Source organism: Homalodisca vitripennis, chromosome 5, assembly GCF_021130785.1.
Source record: "Homalodisca vitripennis isolate AUS2020 chromosome 5, UT_GWSS_2.1, whole genome shotgun sequence".
NCBI lineage: Eukaryota > Metazoa > Arthropoda > Insecta > Hemiptera > Cicadellidae > Homalodisca > Homalodisca vitripennis.
The window spans coordinates 147,671,658-147,695,332 of record NC_060211.1 but is presented as its reverse complement, the minus strand read 5'-3'; the positions used below and the strand labels follow the sequence as shown (position 1 = coordinate 147,695,332).

At 32.7% G+C, this 23,675-nt stretch overlaps 1 protein-coding gene across 1 annotated transcript in view; it reads right to left on the bottom strand.

Annotated features, from left to right (window-relative positions):
* Positions 1-7,865: 7,865 nt before the first annotated feature.
* Positions 7,866-23,675, bottom strand: part of LOC124363000 — a 30,048-nt gene continuing 14,238 nt past the window's right edge. The window contains exons 6-14 of the mRNA XM_046818040.1: positions 20,592-20,742; positions 19,668-19,816; positions 18,115-18,136; positions 16,609-16,800; positions 14,299-14,370; positions 13,521-13,592; positions 12,608-12,685; positions 11,135-11,441; positions 7,866-8,632 (exon numbers count right to left, since the gene is read on the bottom strand). Of these exons, the coding sequence (XP_046673996.1) occupies positions 8,433-8,632; positions 11,135-11,441; positions 12,608-12,685; positions 13,521-13,592; positions 14,299-14,370; positions 16,609-16,800; positions 18,115-18,136; positions 19,668-19,816; positions 20,592-20,742 (1,243 nt within the window). The 3' untranslated portion in view covers positions 7,866-8,432. The remainder of the gene's footprint in view (positions 8,633-11,134; positions 11,442-12,607; positions 12,686-13,520; positions 13,593-14,298; positions 14,371-16,608; positions 16,801-18,114; positions 18,137-19,667; positions 19,817-20,591; positions 20,743-23,675) is intronic.

Sequence of the window (23,675 nt, the reverse complement as noted above, 5' to 3'; positions counted from 1 at the left end):
CAATAAATGTTCAGCGAAATTTGTTTTTTATTGTAGACATGTATATTTATTTCGAAACTGGATCATAACTACACAGATATTGAAAAGAACGGTGGATATCGAATTGAATGGAAAAAAATTTAACACGAAAAGAAGAATTACATACCTATCTAAATTATAACAAAGATCCTTACAACATTAAAATTTTAAGTAGCAATTTAAAAAAAAATAAGACAAACCCCATCTTTGAAAAGAATACAGAATACTAATCGAAATTTTACAACTGTGTTATATAAATTAAACATCTGTTTAAATTATCCACATGTGTATATTTAGTTGTTTATTGTTTGTTATTTTTTAGAGGTTTAATGTTCACACTGATGATGGTTTAATACCGAAACACGTGTCTTGAAATATAAATAATTTAAAAAAGGGGTTTAGTTGACCATTTTTTCATTATTCTAATATAGAGATAACCCTGTAATGTATGGAGTTTAATAATGTTATATATTTTGTTTTAGGTAGTGTGTCATTGTGGTTTTTGCGTTAAATTTATTAAACGAGTCAAACATCGATAGGAATAAAATACCACAAAAACAAGCCAAGCATAGCCAAAAGCTGAGGTTTAAAGGAGAACAAAAAAAAATTGTGAGCAGGGTTGTTGGCTAAATATTATTATAAAAAATTATTTACTGAAGATAACTTGTGAATAGTACCTCATAATTAGATAACATCGTCTTATGGCATTACTGCAAAGATAGATTTCATGTACATTTGGATTAATTTAACCTCCCGGAAATTTATCTATATTTGTATAAATGTTACATTATCTAAGTGTACAGAGTCTTAAGAAAGATAAGAATAATTATACATCAGAATGTTCTAATGCTGAATTCCACTATCAATTATATTTGTGAAATCAGGAGCCATTATTAACAATAGTATGTAAAAAAATTTTTTTTTTTTATTTAACTGTTGGCCACCAGGAATCAGTAATACTAGTTTTCGCTAACTGTCCACCAGGTTGCAGGTTGAATTAGTTTGTCCTGGATCTGGTAGGTGCGATGTTATAGTTTATTTCCTTGACGTTTTTAATTAAATACTAGAAATTGAAACTAAAAAAATACAAAAATACCTTGTAGTAAAAATAAAATCAGAGAAAAAAACAAGTCTTATTGTTTAACTTCCCCCTCGCAGATTTGACTGTAGTTTCTGATATAAGTTGTGTTGGAGAACTTAATCAATTTGAAAAGTTTCAAAGTTCTTCAATGTTCGTAATCTATACTAGTAGGTGTTTTCGCTACTTTTGATATTGTTACTCAGCGTAAATAAATATCTGGTTTAGTAATATTATATTTTATAGTAAATAATGATTTCATTATCGTAAACTATGATTGATTGATTAATTGTTAGATTGACACAAAAGTTGAGAAACTGTGTTTATAGGTTATGGTCATACTATTGACAAATGTACAACAATAAAGGTAAATAATTGTACACTGATATTTCATTATCGTAAACTATGATTGATTGATTAATTGTTAGATTGACACAAAAGTTGAGAAACTGAGTTTTATAGGTTATGTCATACTATTGACAAATGTTGATAGTGGTTAAGTAAATTATTAGTTTAAATCACTCTGCAATCAAATCATAATATTCAGTCGATTGAGAAGAAACAGCGCGTATTGCTAACCAGTCAAACATTTAAAATAACAAATTTTAAAAAACCTCTAACCTGTCATAACAGTGCGACCAAACAAACGAACTAATACCGACCAATCACCACGCGCGGAGTTTTAGAATTTAACTGTGTTTAGCAAGAATTTCAAATTCCAATTTTAGTAAATGTTTTATTCAACTTTACCATTTACAATAACAAATTTTAATTAATTTCAAATTTATGTAAAATGTTTTAGTAAACAAAATATATTTTCTATAGTTAAAATTTGTGCAATTTCTTATTTTCATTTCAATTCCTTGTTCCATATTGTGCAATTTAATAACATTCATATCAATAAATATTCTACCGAGAAATAAGACGTTGTCACGTAAAATCATTCGCCCGTTTAAAACCGACTTTACAGGCAACCATAATTTTTTTAATTAGTATTTCAAACTACAGTATATTAAAAGTAATAATGTTATGGTTAATAATAAAAAAATGTAGACTATGTTTATTTTTTAAAATATAAATAACAGAAAACAGTATAACATTGACTTGCGTTTTTACTATTTGAAGGATAAGACGTCTCTAACACAAATAAAACACGTGTATATCTACTGAACTTGCTGCCTTTAAAGATCTGCAGTTAGTAACAGGTAATTTAGTGATTACCTATTACCGGGAATTGTTTCAGTGAGGACAGCTGTGCTCAATGATTAGTTTCTTACAACGGTGTTTTTTGGTTTTTGGGTTACGAGGACTGCTATTTATATTTGTGACCTAAGAATGAAAACACAAGCATTTTAAAGACAAAATTCTATTTTATTGTTTTCAAAATATTCTCCATGAAGATCAATACACTTTACCATGCGTTATGTGTTTGGAACCAATTTTCAAAGCACTTTTTCCACTCCGATTTAGGTACTTCTAAAAAGAACAATGGGGTTTTGAATACAGAAGAAACTGCTTCTTCAGGTGTAGAAAACCGTTGTCCACGTAGTTTTTTTCTTGATGTTCGGAAACAAAAAGAAATCAATTAGGTGCCAAATCAGGGCATGTTACGGCGGATGACCCATCAATTTCAATGTTTTGCCTTGTCAAAAACTCCATTGTTTCAGCCGTTCGGTGGCATGCTCGCATATTGTCGTGATGCTGAATGATGCGTCTTTTTCTTTGACTTTTCCACGAAGTGTTCTCAAATGACTTCTGGCAAACAAATAGTTTGTGCGGTTACCATTCCGAATTAACCGTCTTACGTTGCTCTAATGCCACCATTCGCCACATGACGGTTATGCCGAAGAAACAGGCAAAAACCATTTGCTTTGATGTGCTTCTCTTCACGAACAACTTTGGTTGGATTTGGCTCTTCTTGAAAGAACCCTCGTACGGTTAGATTGCTGTTTTGTTTTCAGGATCATATGAGTATATCCATGATTTCGTCACCTGTGCAGATATTATATAACTGCTTTTGAGATGCACCTTAAGCGAATTTCTGCATAACATTTTCTTGCACCAATCAACACGAGCAACCTTTTTCACATGCAAATGTTCATGCAAAGATCTTATTGATGCTTGTCATACTAATGCCTAAAAGAAGCCTCAATCTCGCGATATGTTACATGACGATCATGTTTTATCAGGTCATGCACAGCATCGACGTTTTCTGGCACAACAACCGTTGTTGGACGACCCTTCACGGGAGTTCTTCCTTGAGTGATTGTCGGCCACGATTTGAATTCGTTATACCAGTTTTTAATAGTGCTGTAAGGAAGGTGCTTCATACCATATATGGAATTAAGTTCATCTAAGCACTGTTGTCGTTGTCAGACCACGTTCGAAAGTTATGAAAAATTATTGCACAAAAATGTTCACGAGTTGATTCCATTTTCTCCTAAGATCACTTTTTCAAACGTGCTATCACTAACACTAACAACAACAATAAAAATGACAAAATGTTTTCGTTGAGGTTATGTTTAACAATGTAAAGGTTTGCACATGGAAACATCAAGCTGGTGCCTAGCAGCAATCAGTGTTGCCAAGGCCAGAAATATAAATAGCAGCCCTCGTACTTCGGTAGCATCAGCCTAGACCATTTTGTACAAGCAATATGAGGCATATATTAGTAATGGAAAATATTACTACACCATGCAGTGTTATGCGATATAAGTAGGATCAGGATTAGGTTATCGTTAACATGTAGTACCCAAGTTAAACATAACCTTTACAAGCGCTTACGTGATCTAAGCTTGAATTTGGTTATTATCTCAAGGGATGTGTTTCCTTTTTTACGCCAACAGTACGAAATTGGCGCACCGAAGCCCGTAGTTGATTGACCAAAAAAGCATTTACGATCGGTACTTTCCCGATCTTAGATCACGTCCTAAATATGACAACGTGATCTGAAGTCGAACGATCTGGGACGGGATTTGAAGTGGGGAAAAAATCGATCAGAAATGCCCTTGGCTACCAGTGCAGGCTTCGGTGTTACCTTCAGGCGCCACCACGCACTGCTGGCGGAAAAAAACATCCCTCGTGATATTATCCAAAACTCAAGCTCAGATTACGTGAGCACTTATTAAGGTAATCTTAACTTTTTTTATATTTATAATACATTAAATATTTTTATACCATCAAAAGTATACATAAGATCCCTGAAAATTTAAATAAAAACCTCTTTATAGATTGAAATTCGACAAAAAGTGAAACTGCCACACCAATTGGTACTCTCAGGATAAAGGCACCCGAGGGTATCTTAATTTAAGGCAAATTTATTTTTCTTCGAACCATCAGCTGCTGATCTATTGTACTTGATTTTATAATGTTGTTTTTCTTGATTGATTCCTCACTTTCTTTTTCTGTCATAGCCTAGTTGTTGTTAATATTCATACAATTTATAAGAAGGAGTGTACTTAGATACACAAACATTCATAAATGTTTTGGAAACTATTATACCGTGGTTTATTTGTTGAAGAAAAAACCTTTTTCTGTGAACATATATAAATATATATGTACAGGGTGTAACAAAAAGGTTGGGCTGGCTATGCATTTTCAGATTTTTATGGGTGTTATCCTAACCTAAAAATGAAGAATAACTTTTTTTCCCCAATTGCCACTTTGTTTAGCCACATAGCTATCATTTTTGTACTTTTTATTAACTCTAAAACTAGTAAAGCTAAACCTAGATGTTGAAATTTGGTGTGATGCTCAACTTATAGTACCTCTATGTATTGAAAAAGGCATACATCAGTCCCTTGGCATGTCACTCTCTGGATCAGGATGGTGTCTATTGTAGAATTAAACACAAAAATTCCCACACTGACCCGAAGCAGACTTATGCATACAAGTATTTATACAGATTTATTTAACCTTGCTTAAACATAATTAAGTGCTGCTAACAAAAAAACATTATTTAATACTGGGCCAGCAAAATACCTGCACGGTTTATGTCTGAAATTCATTCCAAACTTTAAAGCTACTGCATGATTTGTACCCAACAATGTTTTCTTTCTTTGAAAAATAAATACCATGCTAAAAACGTGCTAAAAGCAAGCTGTAAAACGTCCCAATTTAGTATAAGATCAAATACTTGACTGGAGCCCAAATTTTAAAGTTGTAATATTAATTATTTTCTGGCAGTTGTCATTATAATTTATGTTTTAAATTGTTTAACTTAGAATATTGTATTTATATTACAGATTAACACAAGTTAATAATAATTTGTATGAATAGTGTTGACTTCTCTTATTGACATTTTGATATGTTGTCTCTCATATCTGTTATTGTGACAGTTGATTTATATATCTTATTAGTAGTGTAATGTTGACATTTGTTGCCAATTCTAGTGTTGTTGTTATTATGTTGTAAAGTGTTTGTAAAAAGGATTTTCCGTCAAATAAATAAATATTAACATTCGGTATTGGGAGTATTCCATTTTATACAAAAAATTAGTAGAAATAAAAATGAAATGCTATTTAAACACAATAGCATTGTACACAACATAAATTAAAATTTCAATTTAGAATAATTGGTAACACAATTTAATTATACTTTCAAAAATTAACAAAATAATGTAATTTTTTTAAAGTTGCAACATGACACAGTTATGGTTAGTAAAAATAATTTTACAATGATTGCATATATTTTAGCTTGTTTTGAAAAAAGTAGAAAACAATCTAAAAGCGGTAAATAAGTGTTTTAATTAATTATTTGGCAAATCCCTGGTTTTAGAATTTTTTAAGGGGGAGATTAAGTGCATAAAAAAATTGTAGTGCCAATGGGTTAAAATGGGCTTTTACTAATTTCCTGGAAGAGGGAATAAATAAACTTATACAGAAACTTAAAAATCTAATAATGTAAAGAATTGAACCTAAAATTTAAGAGCCAGTTGTATTGAAATCATCTTAAGTTTTACGTACATAAAGACAATTTTAAACTTTAAGGCGTTAAATCAGTCCTATAATATCGAAGATGACTTATTTTGAAGATATTATATCATTACATCTTTTAGTTTTTTGTAAAATATTACAAGATATACTTAAAAAATATACAAAATATACTTTTTGAATATTTGGCCTATGAAGTACAAAAAGCTACGATTTTTATTCTGAATAGGCGAACCAGTAACACTATCAAAAATCAATAATCATTTTTTGGCGCATAGTAATTAAACCTTTTAAAATGAGACATCTCACATAATTAGACGAATTAAAAAAAAGGCATCAGAATGTGTTATGTGGTTCTTATGGGGTTAATATCAACATTATTGCCAATACAGTAAAGATGATAGAAATACATTTTTCTCCCCAAGCCTCGACTCAACATATTATTAAAGTTTCAAGGGCAAAATGTTCAGTAAATAGCTTGGATTCTCTGCCCATCTTTAATTCTACTCTTTTTTTCTCTAGTTAATGTGGGAAAAAATTATATCAAATATATAATGTTTGACAAGATCATAAAAAAAAAAGAAAGTATTTTACACATCTTATTACAAAAGGCAGTTAAAAAACAGTATGCTGGTTAGAAAAAAGCAACTGCCACTTCAAGACTGGCACTCGTATTAAATTTATTTGGATGGTTGAAAGTATTGAAAATTTCTAAAATTGAAATCACAGGTTGAATTGGCTAAAAGAGGGATTTTTATTGGATATAAACCAATCTTGAAAAGATAGTATGATTTTGAACATTTGCCATCATTATATTTTACAAAATAGTATGGACACTACGTTTCGCGAGGATCGAGAATCGTAAATAAGGATTGATTGGCATACACAAACCAATGACATTGAAGACAAGGAAATACGTACGACCAGAGGTGGCTGCCCTTTTATCCATCCCATCCCGACAATTGCTTCCTGTTCTCATTCTTTCAGATGACATGCCAATGATATCACAGGAAATGCAGACAATGAATCCTCGTCATTGCCTCACCTTGATCAGTTCGGGATGTGACGTGTTTGTGCTCTTGGGATCCTGAGCAGTGACATCGCTTGGGTTTACTCTCTTCAGTTTGGACTTCATGCAGTTTGTCAGGTATCACTTAATTATTTTAACTTGAGTGCAGTCCTTGCCATATTTTTATAGTTTTTTTAATGTTTTACGTTTTTTTTTACCCTGAAGAAGAGGGTATAATTTCAATCCTCTAAACATCGTGTTATATACATTTTTGTAACTTATAAACAATGGCAAAAATGTCCAAAATGCCTTTATTACCCTTCCAAACCTTTTAATGTTAGTAACAAACATTAAGCAAAGAAATCAATCTTGTTTTTACTAGTAATTAATTAGTAACATTCACAATTGTGGAATGAGGATTAGAAGCAGGACGAAATGAAACTGAATTTTTCAAACATCATTTTCACGAAGGGTGTTGATGAAGGCCTCATGGACACTTGGATCTTCACTGATTAAATAATAATGAACTTTAAACAAAGAATTCACTAAGTAGTTTTTTATTATGGAAACTACTCAAGATTGGGGACGTTTGATATTCTAAAGAGGGATTGAGGAAAAATGTGTGCATAATTCAGGACATCTGTGCTAGTTTCCTCAGAGAAACTTAACCAAGGAAAGAAATTAAATTGCAAGTACTTAACAAACTAAATCTACCTCAGCATGTAGCCCATGCCCAAAAGGAATTGTTAAGCATAAAATTTAAAGTAAAAAAGACATAATTCTTTCATCATTAGGTTATTTAGTTTAAATGTGTCTTTCTTATTCGTTGTAATGTTTTAAAATACTTTATTAATGTTTTTCACATGACAAACATTGGGAGAGAAACAAGCAGTTTTAAACGTTTACAAACAAAGTAACATCAGTGGCTAATACTAATGGTTTTAACAGATTGGTATAAAAAATCATTGTATAAGGCACATAAAATCTTTGTTTTAACATAAATAAACTTTCTTTATCATATTAACAGAAAACAATAATGCTTCATCTATTAACGAAGATACATGTTTAATCAAATTATTTCTTTTTACAAAGAATTATAACTTAATTATTACTAAATAAAAAAGGTTGAAATAGTAACTAAACCGACAAATAACACTTGTAATATCACATTTAGCTTCATTTAACATTATAACTACTACGTTTTACTTTTCCTGGGAGAGTCTGTGTGTGCGATGATTATACACGATGGGTCAATCTTGTTGTGTGTTACAGCATCTACGAGATCCATGAGCTTTTGCTTGAGTATCAGTCTGGAGTCAGCTTTAAACACTGCCGAGATCTACAATGAACTCCCTGGAAGTGTTCAAGTCCGGGTGGCGGAGAGGAGGGAGCAGTCTCACGGAGGGGGAGGGAGAGAGAGGGGTGCAGACACAGGGAGACCGCCTGTATCAGTAGATTTGTCTCTCGAAGCCGTGGCGGAGGAGAGGAGGGAACCGAGGATTGAAGTGATTGTTCCTGAGGAGGAACTAATCGTTGGCTTCTTTATTATCGAGAGTCTCCTGGCTTCTCTCTCCACTATCAATCTCTTTGTTATTTCTGTAAAAGAATATCAAACATTAAATTTCAGAAAATATAGTACAGTACCAATATGAATAATAAGAAACTGTTACCTTGAGCTAGAAAGAATAGTGACTATGAAACGACTTCTAAATGAAGCGCTGGAAGTTATGTGCTCCAGTTAGGAGAGTTTTGACTCTTCCATGCCGATTGTTTGAGATTATAATAATATAAAAGATAATACTGCCAAGTTAAAACTCTGTCTCTTATTACATTTGTCCTGTCAAGTCAACCCCCATTATAACCGGTATGGTAATACCAAAAGTACAATTATTAGTCTAGGCTAGTTCATTGAAGCAACCTTCTACTTATCAAATTTCTATGAAAAATAAACCGATACAACGGAGTATCCAAAAAGGACCCAACATAGTCTTAAAAAGGACCTGTTGGGTCCTTAATAATATATACATAGGCCACCGCTTCCTTTAACAGACAATATCGGGTATCCATTAACACAATTTGAGTGATCGCTTTTGTGCTAGTTTTTATAAACGATATTACTCAATCCAAATAACTTTATTCATTTAGTACAAATTATGTACACTGATTATGTGACAATGTTTTAACTAAAGGAAATATGATAAACTTACAGTCTAATCAAATCACAAATTACTGATTTGCACAATTGTTCCAAAAAATTCTTTAAACTTTATGGAGAGCTTTGCTTACTAAGAAGTTCTCAACATTAACTTTAAAATTTTTTAATGTTTTGTATATATTTTTTATCTTATCTGGCAAATAATTAAAGAATTTTAGATGAGTAAAAGTGTTTTTGCTTGTATATAGGACTAGGTTATGTTGCATATAGGACATAACGTAATTGTTCTTTTATTTATTTTAGTGATGGACCGATGCAAGTTTAAGCAGCCTGTGAGAATTTATCGTAATATTTACAATTCATTAATAAATACACAAAATATCCAGTTATAATACTATGAATTTTGTAATTAACTTTTAAAAATACACTCCTTACATTCCAACTATATCCTTATATATTCCATACATTCATTATAATTTTCATATCTTATTTCATTTCTGTCTTTGAATTATTGAAATATGTCTATATAAAACAGTAATAGCATGTATGGAATCTACAATCTTTCTGTTCCCCCTCTGACTGACATATGACAATAAACAGATATATGGTGTGTATACAATCAGCTGTTTTATAAATAAGGCAATCATCCATATTCTGCCAAATGAAAAGAAAAACGTTGTAAAAACCAGAAAATTGAGCTGTACATCTAAGAAATTACATATTTTTGCTGACAGCAATTTCTTGAAACTAAACCTGATGTTTTATATGACATTATTGAAGAATGAATTGCAAACACAATCAGTGTAGCCGAATTTTAGACAATTTTATTATCAATTATAATTAATTAGGAATATGTAGTAAGAATTGTGGTTTCCCCAAAAGCTATGCACTTTTAACAGTTTCATGTTTGTGGGTTTTGTATAAACATTTTTATAAAAAAAATTGTATTAAAAAATATTAATGCAATTAATGCTTAGAAATACTTCAAAATGACAAAAACATTCATTTCTGAAACACTAAAACCTACTGATGAGCATTACTCAGTAAAGTATCTTTAAATAAGTCATGAAATTTTAATTACTTATTTTAACTAATTGGCCAATTTTGTTTTAAAACAAAACTTATTATAACTCAGCATGTAGATGAATTTTAACATATAATTATTTTTATAAATATAGTAGTTGTTAGACAGATATTTGGACTTGGCATTCTGCTAGAATACTGACTTTCTCAATACATAATTGACTTTGTATACATTGATGAGCAACCAGTTCACACAAAGTTATGTTGTAATAAACATCTTGATTCTATCGACCACCCTAATCTAGTTAGTACAAATCTCCTTATAATAGTACTACAATTTCTGCTGTCTGCTTGGTACAAACTAGTTAGTACAAATCTCCTTATAATAGTACTACAATTTCTGCTGTCTGCTTGGTACAAACTATTAATTACAAATTTATAGACCAACAAATGGTAGTTGTTATTGTTTTTCTCTTCACATTTTAAAATTTGACTGTGCTGAATTCTATATAACATCAAACCAATTAATTATAGAAATACAAGGGTTCGTACTTAACTTACATCAACGGCACAAATGTTGATGTATGTACATTATAAACAGCTTTTACCTAGACACAACATCGTATATCAATAAAGAGTGGTTAACTATTTTTGTTCTCCATATATCCATCATGTATTGTGTTGAATTTCCAAGTTTTTGCTTAAATATGAAGCTAATAAATTATAGAAATATGGCATCTAGCACCAGCATTAGAAGGATTTTGACGGTATAATACCGTAGTCTGTAATGTATGGGTACAAGCCGTACAAGTTTAAACATAATTGATTTCTATTTTTTACTTTAAATCTATTCAATAAGATTTTAAATTTAATCCTAACATAATTAACACTTCTTACAAGTCACTCTAATGTAAACGTACCTTCGTCAGGATGCAGCCGTATCAGGTGATGCACCCAGTTCCTACGACACGACAACACCCTCTTGCAGACCTGGCACTCAACTGGAAGTGAGCTGAGTTTGGGGATGGGGAGGGACTCGGCCAGGGACAGATGTGAGTTTACCACAGGAGCGATGGGATCTACCGACATCTCCGAAGTAGCAGTCGCACACTCAGCACCTCTCTCCGGAGACATCACCACATCCGGCAGAACACTCTCCGGTTCCTGATTAAACTGAGCCTTCACCTGCAGACTAGGAGGATGTTGTGCCATAGGATGCACATTTACCTGAAATTAATATTATATATTAAGTTTTAACTACCTTATCAGGATAGAAATTTACATTTCTATTTACAAATTCTACATTTAGTGTTTTCTTAAGAAAGAACCAATTTTTAAGAGATACTTTGCACATAATCATACCCAACAACAAAATATGGAGATTTTTAAACTTTTAATCATAGTCATCATTAATATCTTAAATTTTGTTAAGCCCTGACACCATATTTTGGATCATCTCATCAAAAAAACTCTGCAGCCTGACCATTACACCACTTCATTTTCCAATCGCTTTTCACTAAGAAATAGTGTACATTTTGGAAAAATATTAACATTTGACGGTGCTAAATCTGAGCTCTATGGTCAATGGTCTAGTACCTAATGAAAGTTGTCTAGTTGAATTTATTTGCTTGTCACAAGTCTTAATTCGTGACAAGGCCTTTTGTAATAGGTCCAGTAACATTTGTTCTTTCTTCATTAAGAAGCCCACACCATTTACACATCATTCATCAACCACCTCGTAAACTTCACCAGGCTGCCACTGAACTTCATCTAGAGCTATTTCTTAGGCGTTTAAAAGACAAATAACAAAATTAATGCACTTCACAATTGGGAGGATTATTGATCGAGATGGCTACAAAAAAGCAGTACAACCACACAAACAACACTGGCAGTGAAATATAATGGTGGTGGTATGGTGGGGAACGCTGAAGAGTGGCTAAGTTTGAGCAGATGTCTACATGGCTCAGCGCATAATATGTTCTATTTTTAAAAATTAACCATTTTATTTTGTAATTAACATTGACCAAGGATAATGTATGTGATAGCACATAGCATAACTTGATTTTATAAATAATTGAAATAAATTAAACCAACTGAAAATTGATCTATTTTAATTGAACAAAGGAACAGTTCTATGTAAATATTCCAAACTGAACAATTTATTTACAGTTTTAAATAACGGTATTACAATCTTAAATTTGTTCTCAATAAAGAACTGGTAACTAAACAAATGTGTTATTACTTTTCAAATTAGTCAACGAAAATTATCCTAAGATAATATTATTAGAAATAGCAAAAACTTTATTTTGAATTAATGTAAAATCCATTTTAATTTTAAATTGGATGTTTTGAAATTGAGGTATCTGGTAGCCTATCCTTAATGTAAAGTCTACCTCTTGGTGATCCATGTTAGTGTCACAGAAGACAGTCTCAAATAGCTCTGCAGAACTTCCTTCCGCCTCAGTTACTTCCTGAAAATTTATTTCATTTCACTACAAAGGAAAAAACATAATTGTAGTCCCTTAATTTAAAATTGTATTTTATAAGTATAATATAAACGTTATGTTATTAAAATGTGTGCAAGTAACATAATAGGAACTTTAATACCTCCATAGTGACATTAACCATGTACAGATTTTAGGACATCCGGTAAGTAATAAATTTTGTCCGTACCTAGCAGGGATCAGTTCTGGCTGGTTTATACCTTCCAGTAGAACCTAGCACTCAGCACAGCAAAAGCCGATGTGTCACTTAAATCTGGGCAACCTTATGGATGTCCAGAAGCAGCACATCAGTAACCGCAAATGTCAAGATTTTGGGACGCAAGGTTAATTCGATAGGTCTAGTCTACTGCGGAAGATGACATTTGGAGTTGGTGGGGTTTGTTTCCAAAGTATCAGAGGTTCTTGCTAGCCTCAACAAGGGTGTGCCACCCCCTGCCTACTTCAACTGGAGGGGCTGGTTCAGAGCTGGCCTCCCCTTCTTTCAACGGGATATAACTTGAGATTAGTGCTCTAAATTCTTCCTCGTGGATATCGATAGGAGACGGCCTCTACCCCCAACTAGAATATTTTGTCACTCCAGAAGCAGCGCAAAGGTCCTTATAGGACTAGGTGTAATTTATAAGCTTCTTGCCCCCTGCCCCCTGTCTAAGAGAAAAAAATTGTATCCACTATAGTCAATGTGTTACACAAATAAATAGAATATGAAACAACATCAGTGTACAGATTGTGTAAAATTACAAGAATCCTAAAAATATTTAAGCCACTTTTACTCTTAGGGTTTTATTAACATCTTTTTACTTACAATTTCGGGCTCCAAAGACTCTGATTTGATAAAAACATTCATTTCTTCAGGATCCATTTCATTTTCAACTCTCTACAACAGAGACAACAATAAACATCAAAGAAGATACATAAACAATAGTTACATTAATTTTCAGACACATTTTCACGTTATCTAATTTGCACAAATTAACAAATATTGTTACACCATATAGCACAATTAGTGATGTTTTAGTTTGTAGAGTCACTTCCTTGATCCCACTCTGCAACTCCCATATAGTTGAACCATTGCTGGTGCCATGATTATTTGTTTCACGTCAAATCGTACCTTTGCCCACTTTATTTGTAACAAATTTCCCTCCTTGGATATATAAATTGAATGTTGTTAGAGACATTGAGATGGCACAATACTGTTGTGACGGTAACATCACCAACATCTACAATAAGACAAGATCCTGTTGTCTCCAAACAACATAATCTCTTCATATTGTTTATAAAATTTGCAATAATTTTACTTAAATAGGAATAAAACCTGTTTGGAATTTAGATGAAAATTCCTCTCTTAAAAACTTCATTGTACCTATGTTATACTGATGGTTCGAATTCTAAAAATGGTTCTAGAATTAAGTAATATATTTATATAATTCATGAATGCAAAAAAAACCATAACCTTATTGCAAAACTATTTTCTTCTTTGATACAGTTGTGACCTGTAACAAAAACCTGTGATAATATTTCGTGGTCAATACACATGCTAAAAATTGTTCAGGATTGAATATTTATTCAAGAACGGAACTTACTGTTTCAGGTTCCAAAACTTCTGACTTAATGAACACTCTTGGCTCATCAACCACCATCTCTTCAACAAACACCTAAAATATTCAAATAAATTATAATAGGTTTAGTATACAAATTTATTACATCATTAGTGTCATTTCCTAACAAGTTGTAAAGGTCTAGCAAGATCACTTCCGAGCACTTTATATTTACTGTACTCGCTTCACAAACACAGAAACATGGAATATTATACAACACACACAGACAAAAACCCCTGCACATCGGTCTTTGTTAGTACGTAACTATCTAGCTAAGAACAGTGTTACCAGGCTAGAACATCCACCCTACTTGCTTGGTCTGATGGTGCTGTTGAAAACATCGTTGAAGGGAAAACTATTTTGCAAATGCTGAGACTGTCAAGGAAGTTGTGACGAAAACAGTTACAGAACTTTCAAATTATTTCCAAAAGTGTTTTAAACACACACGCACACACACACACACACGCGCACACACACACACACACACGCGCACACACACACACACACACACACACACAATTATATGTTTATACATTATATATAATTATATATGTATGTGTTATAATTATATGTATATGTATTCCAGGAGCATTTTTACTCTACCTCGTATATGCTTAATTAATGCCTGGATGTATCTCTTGAGACAAAAAAATTCATAAGTTTCTTTCTAGGACCAGGAAGAATTTATGTACAAAGTTTCAAGTATATAGGACTTTTCTATCAAGAGTTATGGTACTTACAAACAAAACGGACAAACTGCCATTTAACCTTTTAGTCACAGCTATCGCTTCACATTTAAGGCTGTTGCTCCGCAACCGTCCATTATTTTTAGGCCTAGTTTGAACTATCGTATTCTCCATGAAATTTCCTATACATATCATATAGTATAGTGTGTATTCATGTTACTAATGTTTGCTGGCTTAAATGAATCCAACAGTTTTCGTTTGACCTGGCGGCAGACGAGAGAACAGCTGTCTACTCGTCTCGTCACTGTTTTTTTTGGCGACTTTGCGTACTGTTATTGTCAGTATATTATTGTTTATCGCGTTGTTTGTGTTACCGGTAAATGTTTAGGTTATTCGTTCGTCATGGAAAACGTTGGGGTACTTTGGGATTATACCGACCACACCAGTATGAGGAACACAAACATAAAATTTTTAGAAAAAAACATTATAGAACGAAAAAAGCAACTCTTCTATTACAAACTTACAACGATTATTAATTGTTAATGGGTTTCCTGTGACGCCCAGAATGCAGCAATATCAAGGATGAGTGAGTGTAGTGGATTTCCGCCTTCAGCCGCAACTGCTGACCGCCACGCATATGTTAGATTTAGGCAACTAGTCATGATATTGTAAAAAAACTAATGGCTCCCTCTTCGCTCCTGGGTTAATCCCAAATTCTCATAGTGTCACCCATCACTAATCTATTACACACACAGTAAAAACACGGAAGTACAACGAAGCGACGCACTCGACAGACACTTCGGCACGAAAGTACAAGAATGCGGCGCACCAGCTGAACGGGCAGCGAGATTCTGTAGTCACGTTATCTACTAGACCGCTGAACTTTGACCTCTGTCTGAGGATGGGAAGGGGTTTGCGATAAGACAATTCCTGTTTTATATTTAGGAAATATACTGTGCTATGACAAACTAAGCCACTATTATAGGCCCTAAACTACTGGGAGGAAAAGACAAACCCTTTCTAGTGACTAAAAAAAACCAGTTTGTACAAAGATTTAGTTTTTCCCATCTAACTTTTTTGTTGTTGTAAATAGAAAAAAATGTATAGGGAGTAATTTGTTTAGAATAAAATTGTGTATATTCGGTGAATTTGACATTATTTTGTGGCTCCAGTAGTTTCAAAGTGAAGGACAGTAGAACTTAAAAATTATTTTTTCTAAAAGAAAATCTTTACACATCTACAATGATATTCATCTGAAAATAAAGGTAAGGAACCAAATATTATATTTTTTCTTATTCTAGTTCATAAGGAAAACAAAAATATATAATGTTGCTAGGTTATCACTTAGACAATATTTTCTAAAAATAAGTTTAACGATCATGGCAATTTACCCGAAAACGGCCTGCCACTGAGACAACAAATGACCGCCACTTATAGGGTTAAAGAGGAACAGTTTAGAGTCTCTAGTACCTTTACATCAAGTGATTTTGCACAGTCATCACAATATAAAAAGGTTCTGATGGGTCCTTAATAATGTTCACTTATTGGGCCAATAAATAACTAAGTGATAAGTTACCAATACATTCTATGCTACTGAATCATGTGTTACCGGAGGTGCGGTTTTCTGCTCCGAATGTGCCTTGGGCTTTCTTGTTGGTGAAGTTTTGATTCCTAATGTCCTGCAGTATCTCATCATTAACTTCAACCGCTTGATGTTGAATGTCTGGCATGCGGAGAGGAATGGCATACCTTCTGCTACCGCCTCAATTGCATCTCGCATCTTCTTGGACCGACAAAATTCCTGCCCAACATAACATAATATTATAGACAAAATCACAACTTGTAATTACTTTGTTAAATATTTATGGTTTGCTAACTGTTTGTATATCAAAGACATCAGTAGGAGTTAACTATTGTAAAAAAGCTTCATATTGGTATAAGAACATTTTGAGAAGAGCATTTTCAATGAGCGCTAAGTTTTGGACAAAAATCTTTCATGTTCAAAAATATAAATGATTTAGATGAACTGTGGTCGTTATTAGGGACAGAGTGGCTTCTTGTCGACATCGCTTCCTTTTGGGAGGTAGAAAACAAGAACCGATCATCATAATGACATGTAATTCTCACAGTAAGTCAAATAAAGTCTGTTCTTTCTAATAATGTAGTTTTTAGGTCCTCTGGATAATACCAAAGTACCCACGTCAATTTCGTTAGCTTTTTTTATAATTACAAACATACTAGACATATATTAGTACATGTATCTTATATTTTACAATAGCTTTTCCATGATTAACTTTAGCAGTAGGTTACCTCCTTCTATTTACATAGATTATTGAAACAGTCCTTTCTACAGATGCTTTCTACATTTTAGAGAACACGATTGTTCATGGACAAGACTCTCCACTAATATCAGGTTTGATAGCTTCATTACAAAGAGCCTGGATAGCTCTTATAATATTGTCACCATTTAAGTTATCACTGATTTTTTGAAAGATATATACACACACATTGTGTAAAATAAGGTTAGATGACGAATTAACATTTGGGCTTGAAATAACACAACAGCTAAAAAAAGTTCAAGATAAAAGTGGCATAAAAGGTGTGGATAGCTGAAAATGAGTATCTCTACATTGCTGCCGAAGTCAATTATTTCCAAGAAATCATGTAGGACTGATTGGGTCAGCATGCTGATTTCTAATAAATATTTTACAGAAAAAAATAATTTTAACCTAACAACAGTAATTAACAATAAACAATTACAAAAAAAATTAAATAAAAAAAAAATAAATCAAAAAAAATTTAAATCAAAATAAAAAAAAAAATATATATATATATAAATATTAAAATTTGTTATTAATATATAACATATGTTAAATGTTACATCTTTTAATATGTTATTTAAATATTGTCAATATTAACAACACAATAATAATTTAATTTTAATTTAATTAAAATTAATTAAATTAAATTAATTTAATTTTAATTTTTTTTAAATTAAAATTAAATTATTATTGTGTTATTAATATTGACAATATTTAAATTTATTTGCAAAAAGTAAAAGTAATTTTAACAACTGGTAAATAATACTATAAGAAAATTAAATATATTATCTCACCTTCTGTAAGATACTCTGGCCTCTGGAAAAAAACAATTAAGTATTAATATAAAATATTAATATATAATAATAATTAATATATATATATATATATATATACATATAAAATAATTTATACAGCTATATGGAGAGTAAATAATATTCCAGCAACCACTGTTGATGATAAGAAGCTCACAACTTAGTATCAGGATTTAAGAAATTGTGACAAATAAAATGTCCAATATATTTTTTAGTGCAATGTAGTTAGCTTCTTGGATTTTAACCCCTTAACTGCTGTAGACGTGTTAACACGTGCAGTAGCTCAGAGCCATTACCGCGGCAGAGTGGGAGAGTTGCGGCACAGCCAGCGCGGAGCATTCAAGGTTGGATAGTCCACGTTGTGCCGGCACGCTGTTTTAACAACTGCTTAGGCTCTACAGATCAAAATTACAGGTTATATTATATTGTTGTAAGATTCCGTATTTTATGAACAATAACAAGTGTACATGTACATTAGTTTCTGATAAAATACCGGTACAGTAAACAATAACAAACTGTAAAGAATTCTTACTAAATGCATATCCTGATACTGTTTAAGTAGGAATAAAGTTGTATTGTTCATTTGTATACTAGATTATTGTTTATTTACACTATGTACAGTCACAACCCAAAACTCACTACGTTTATAAAGTGTGGTTAGACACAAACTAATATTTTGTTGATGTGAACACGTGCTACCGACGTAGTACCAAAAATATAAATCACGCAGAGACACTTGTGAAGGGGAGCTACAGTCATTGTAGTACTGAAAATAGCTGCCAGAGTGCAGTCAATGCTCCGTAGGCAGGCAGAAATAAACAACAACCAGCCGTCTTTCAGAAACGTTTTAACACGAGAGTAGCAGTGAGGGCACGACGCATCGGAACGTGTTAACACGTGAGTAGCGCTGTAGGTGCCCGGCTCATGGTATTGCTCAGCAGTTAAGGGGTTAAAAATATCCATCAAATCTTAAATTACAGGCAAAAGGTTGAAGCATACAAGGTATTCGACCTTGGTTTAGAGAATAAAGACCAAAGATATTTATAATTCTAAATCCTAAAACAGCCAGAGTAAGATACAGTAAAACTAATTTTTACATTGCATTTATAATCTGACTACATACACCTCATAAATTACATCAGAATTATTCCTCAATGTAGCTTTGTTGACAATGTTCAAAGTTCAACATAAACAGGTACTGGTATTTGGCACTTTCAAGTTTCTTAGTTATGAATTTTCAAAGTTACAGTTTGGCTGAAAAGTACCAAAAATCAGTACCTGTTTCGTTGTTATCCGACATAAAAACTGGAAGTTATTGTTTGTTCATGATTTGCTTTATGCGCCTGAACACAGAAATAAGTGAGCTAAATCCTAATGTAACCCCATTACTGTACCTCAGTAGGATTTTCAGGCTTTAGTTTTAGGGATCGGTCTCACCTCCTTGAGAGACTCAGTCCTTGCTCTTCCCTATAGCCCTAGTTCCAAGATTGCTCCAACACATTGTACAACTAACCACCAGACAACTAGGCACACACCTGGTGGCAATGAGTCCACCGGATCTGTCACACGTGAAGAAGGGTTTGATGTTGTTTTCCTGCTTCATGAACATGGTGGGCAGAGCCTCTGGCCTCAGGACCACAGAACCGTCACCATGGGTCATCCACATCTTCGGTTCAAAATGTACCTGAACAGTAATTTATTATATCACTACTAATTACAGAATCACATCACAATATTTACAACAATTTGAACAAGGTTTAAAATATCCATTTTTATGAATAAACTAATGTAACTATTTAAGGTACTGTATGCTTATGAAATTGGCTAGATTTTCTACGTGTAATGCAGAGAACTTCAGACACCGTAGCTCTTCTAAGAACTGGATGCAAAATTACCCGACAGCCTTTCTGCTTATTCGCAAAGAAGCTGTCACCAAGGGGATCTCAAGTACCCACTTACCTGTCTAAAGATCTTCAGATGACAAATTTGAGGTGAATTAGAACATATTTGGCTATAACTATAAAAGAAAAAGGACCATACATATCTATATATTATTGTTTTGTTTACAGTCTGCAAATAAATTCCATTTCAGAGACTAAATAAATTAATGCATTCATCATAAATAATTCACTACAGGGTGATAAAACATTTAATATTTTGCATACAACTTCAGAAGGGAATGTAGGCTCAGGAAATTTTAAAACCATTAAACTGGCAATTTTGGACTTAATGAGGACATATGTAAAAATTTCTAACTAATGAAAATAACTTGTGAATATTATTGGAAATAAATAAATATGAATAAAAAGATGGATCTTTTTTTTTCAATGTAAAACATACTCTTGATTCCTAATACTGGTTTTGAATGTGTCATTTACTTGTTTATACCTTTTGGAACCCCAAATTAAAATTTCTAGGTTATTAATCAATTTTATACTTTATTCAAGACTCGTAGGTACCTCGCAGATCCTGGACTGCTGAGACGGGGACCAGTTAGGGCGTCCGATCCTCACCATCCATCGTCGCTTCCGCTTCGGTTCTATAGGGAAACTGACCAATCGACATGAGTCTGCAGTGTTTGGGCAAGTCAGCACACAACAGCAGTCTTCCCTGTACAGTGTAAAAATCTAAATTTATATATGAAAAGACAATCCAATTCCTCCTTCACCTGTACTAATCTGGTATTACAATTACATACTCAAAATAATTTCTGATGTATATTATCAGGGTTTAAGCTATGATTGAGTATATTGCATTTTACGAAACAGACTGAGAAAATACAATGCCGTTTAGAACAGCTTTCACAAAATTGCGATGATAGCAAGAAAGAACAACTGATAACAAGAGCTATATAGTTTTTTGAAAGTAAGTTTAAATCATTAGAAATATTAGGTTTCATGATACATATGTATTATGTTGTCATCACATTTAAATCCATGGAAATAAAACATCAGACACTAGGCCGAGTTACCAACAACAAACAAACTGTCTGGTTGGAAAGCATCAGCATAGTGTGCAATGAATGTCCATGCTTTGTTGCTATGACAACGTTGCTGATGAGCCGTGGCTTACTTGCATGTGCATAAAAACGAAAACTGTACGCTTCTAAACATCTAGTCTTGACGTCTGTAATTAACTAGTATTGGATATCTTTTGAGGTTATATCACGGTAGATTTGATTTAGATCAACAGACTATCATAAAAGGTTAATAACAACCTAGTAAAAGAAACTAATTTAACTAATTAACTAGTTTAAGCAATTTGTTAATATTCTTTATTGAAGGTCTTAATAGAAAGGAATTTATTTCAAAAGGTTTAAACATTGGGGCTAAAAACAATAAAGGCTTAAGTTGGTTCTTAAGCTAGAGCCCAATAATTTTTCTAAAGATAAACTGTTGTTAAAAGTAATTTATTTTACGAAAAAAAAATCATAGCTTTTAATTGTTAAGCTTCTAAATATTTTAACAAAAGTAGTCACTTACACTAGCTGGGATGGTACTAGAGTAGTGTGCGAATGCAACATTCTGCTGCACAATCTTCAACTGAGTACGCTGTAACACAGTGACAGCTGAAATCTGCTGAATATCTGTGTCTGAAGAGACGAAACAACGTCGAAACAGCTTCACTAGTTGGGAGTATCTAACTTGGTTTCCCAAGAAAGTCAGGTACAATAGCATAGCACATAGACAATGTAAGATCCCGCCAATTATATTGACTGCTAACGCATAGGGGCACCACCCCTGTAGACACTCTTCGAGTACCATCACAGCTTGAGTAGGAGACTAAACTCGACTACTAAACTTTCCTTGCTAAGACGACCTGATAGACTCAACTAGTCTATCTCTTCGTTAAGAAAAGTATTTTTATTAATTTGAATATTGGTTCTGGCAGGATTAAGTATTATAAAACTTTCATTAAATTTATACATTATTTCATTTATATTATAATACATACTTCGGGACAAATATGTTTGCTATAAGTCAGGAGAGCTTGTAGCATTTTTGCTACGAATATATTTCCATAACAGCTTAAACCCTATACAGGGTGAGTCAGAAATATGATAAAATATTTTAAGACATGATTGTAGAGCTAAAAATAAGAAAAAAATGTTATATAAAGGTAGGTCCGGAAACGCTACCTTACTGAGTAATGGCTGGTGAAAGATTTTGCTTTGTTTTGAGTTCACTTGGTTCAGTTTGAGGTCATTTAGAGCACCATTTTTAATCTTCCGATGAGACTTAAAGCGATTGTAGATGTTCATTGTATTTAAAAATAAAATTTTTAACTAAAAATATGTTCCTTTTTCACCAGCGGTTACCAATCAGATACTCATTCCTTATTATAAACAGCAAAAGTTTGCTGTGTAGTGTAATACGTGAGGAGTCAATTTCATAACTTTTTTACACATTTAGTTAACTTTGCTTATTATAGTTGTTTTCAGAATTAAATTCTCTACAATCTGTATTAGGAAAAACAATTTGTTTATTGGTCATTTAACAATGTTATTCGACATCAAACATTTTAGACGGTATTTTTGTTATTAGATTTTTGGCAAATTTCATACTTTTTCTCAAAAACTGTTCACACTACAACCTCTAGAGTGGTTTTATTTGATTTTTCAGGTAATTTTCCTTATAAATCCATCTTATTTGAGTTAAAAAGTAAGAACAAGACCTTTTAGAATCACTTAATTTCACCAAACTGTAAACTGAAAACAAAGCAAAATCTTTTTGCCAGCCATTACTCAGTAATGGAGAGTTTCCGGACCTACCTTTATATAACATTTTTTTCTTATTTTTAGCTCTACAATCACGTCTTAAAATATTTTACCATATTTCTTACTCACCCTGTATATTACCCATTGTTATTAGTATTGAATTAATTAGGGGGTAATAATTGAAGTTACAATTTTTATAAAACGTAATATGGATAAAACAAAACAAAACAAAAAGGTATGCCAACTTCCATTTAGCTAAGAGGACCAGACAGTAAGAGGTGTTTGAGACTAGCTCGGAAGTCAGTGGGAAATCTAGAGCCACTTGGGGTAAGATTGGATTTGGGGTAGGATTCCTCCACTGAGTTGTGATAGGCAGACAATCTGTTTCTCTCCTGTGGCCTGTCACACACTGGGCGGTTATTATCACAGTTTGGTAAATCTGCTATCAATGCCTCACCATAAAAATAAAAATAAATTAAAAGTGTTAAGAATTAAACTATTCTTCAGCGACAGAAATGATGTTAATGGTTGATGTACAGGTGCACAACATTCACTGCTTATTTTTATCATCACTGTCCAGACAAATATGTGTCTACACACTTCCAGTCGTACTGTCAACTAGTCAAATTTTAAATAATAAAAATTAAATCATGGTTTGGACCATAAAGACCACTTGGGCATAAATGGGCTAGGAATATGTTAAATAATTTTGTTTCCTACAAACACTATTAATTCTCTAGCTGACGAGTCAGAGTGATTGAACATCTTTCGCACTTATATAGCCACATAGCTTTGTCAACCGTCTGTTATAAATAATTATACAGGT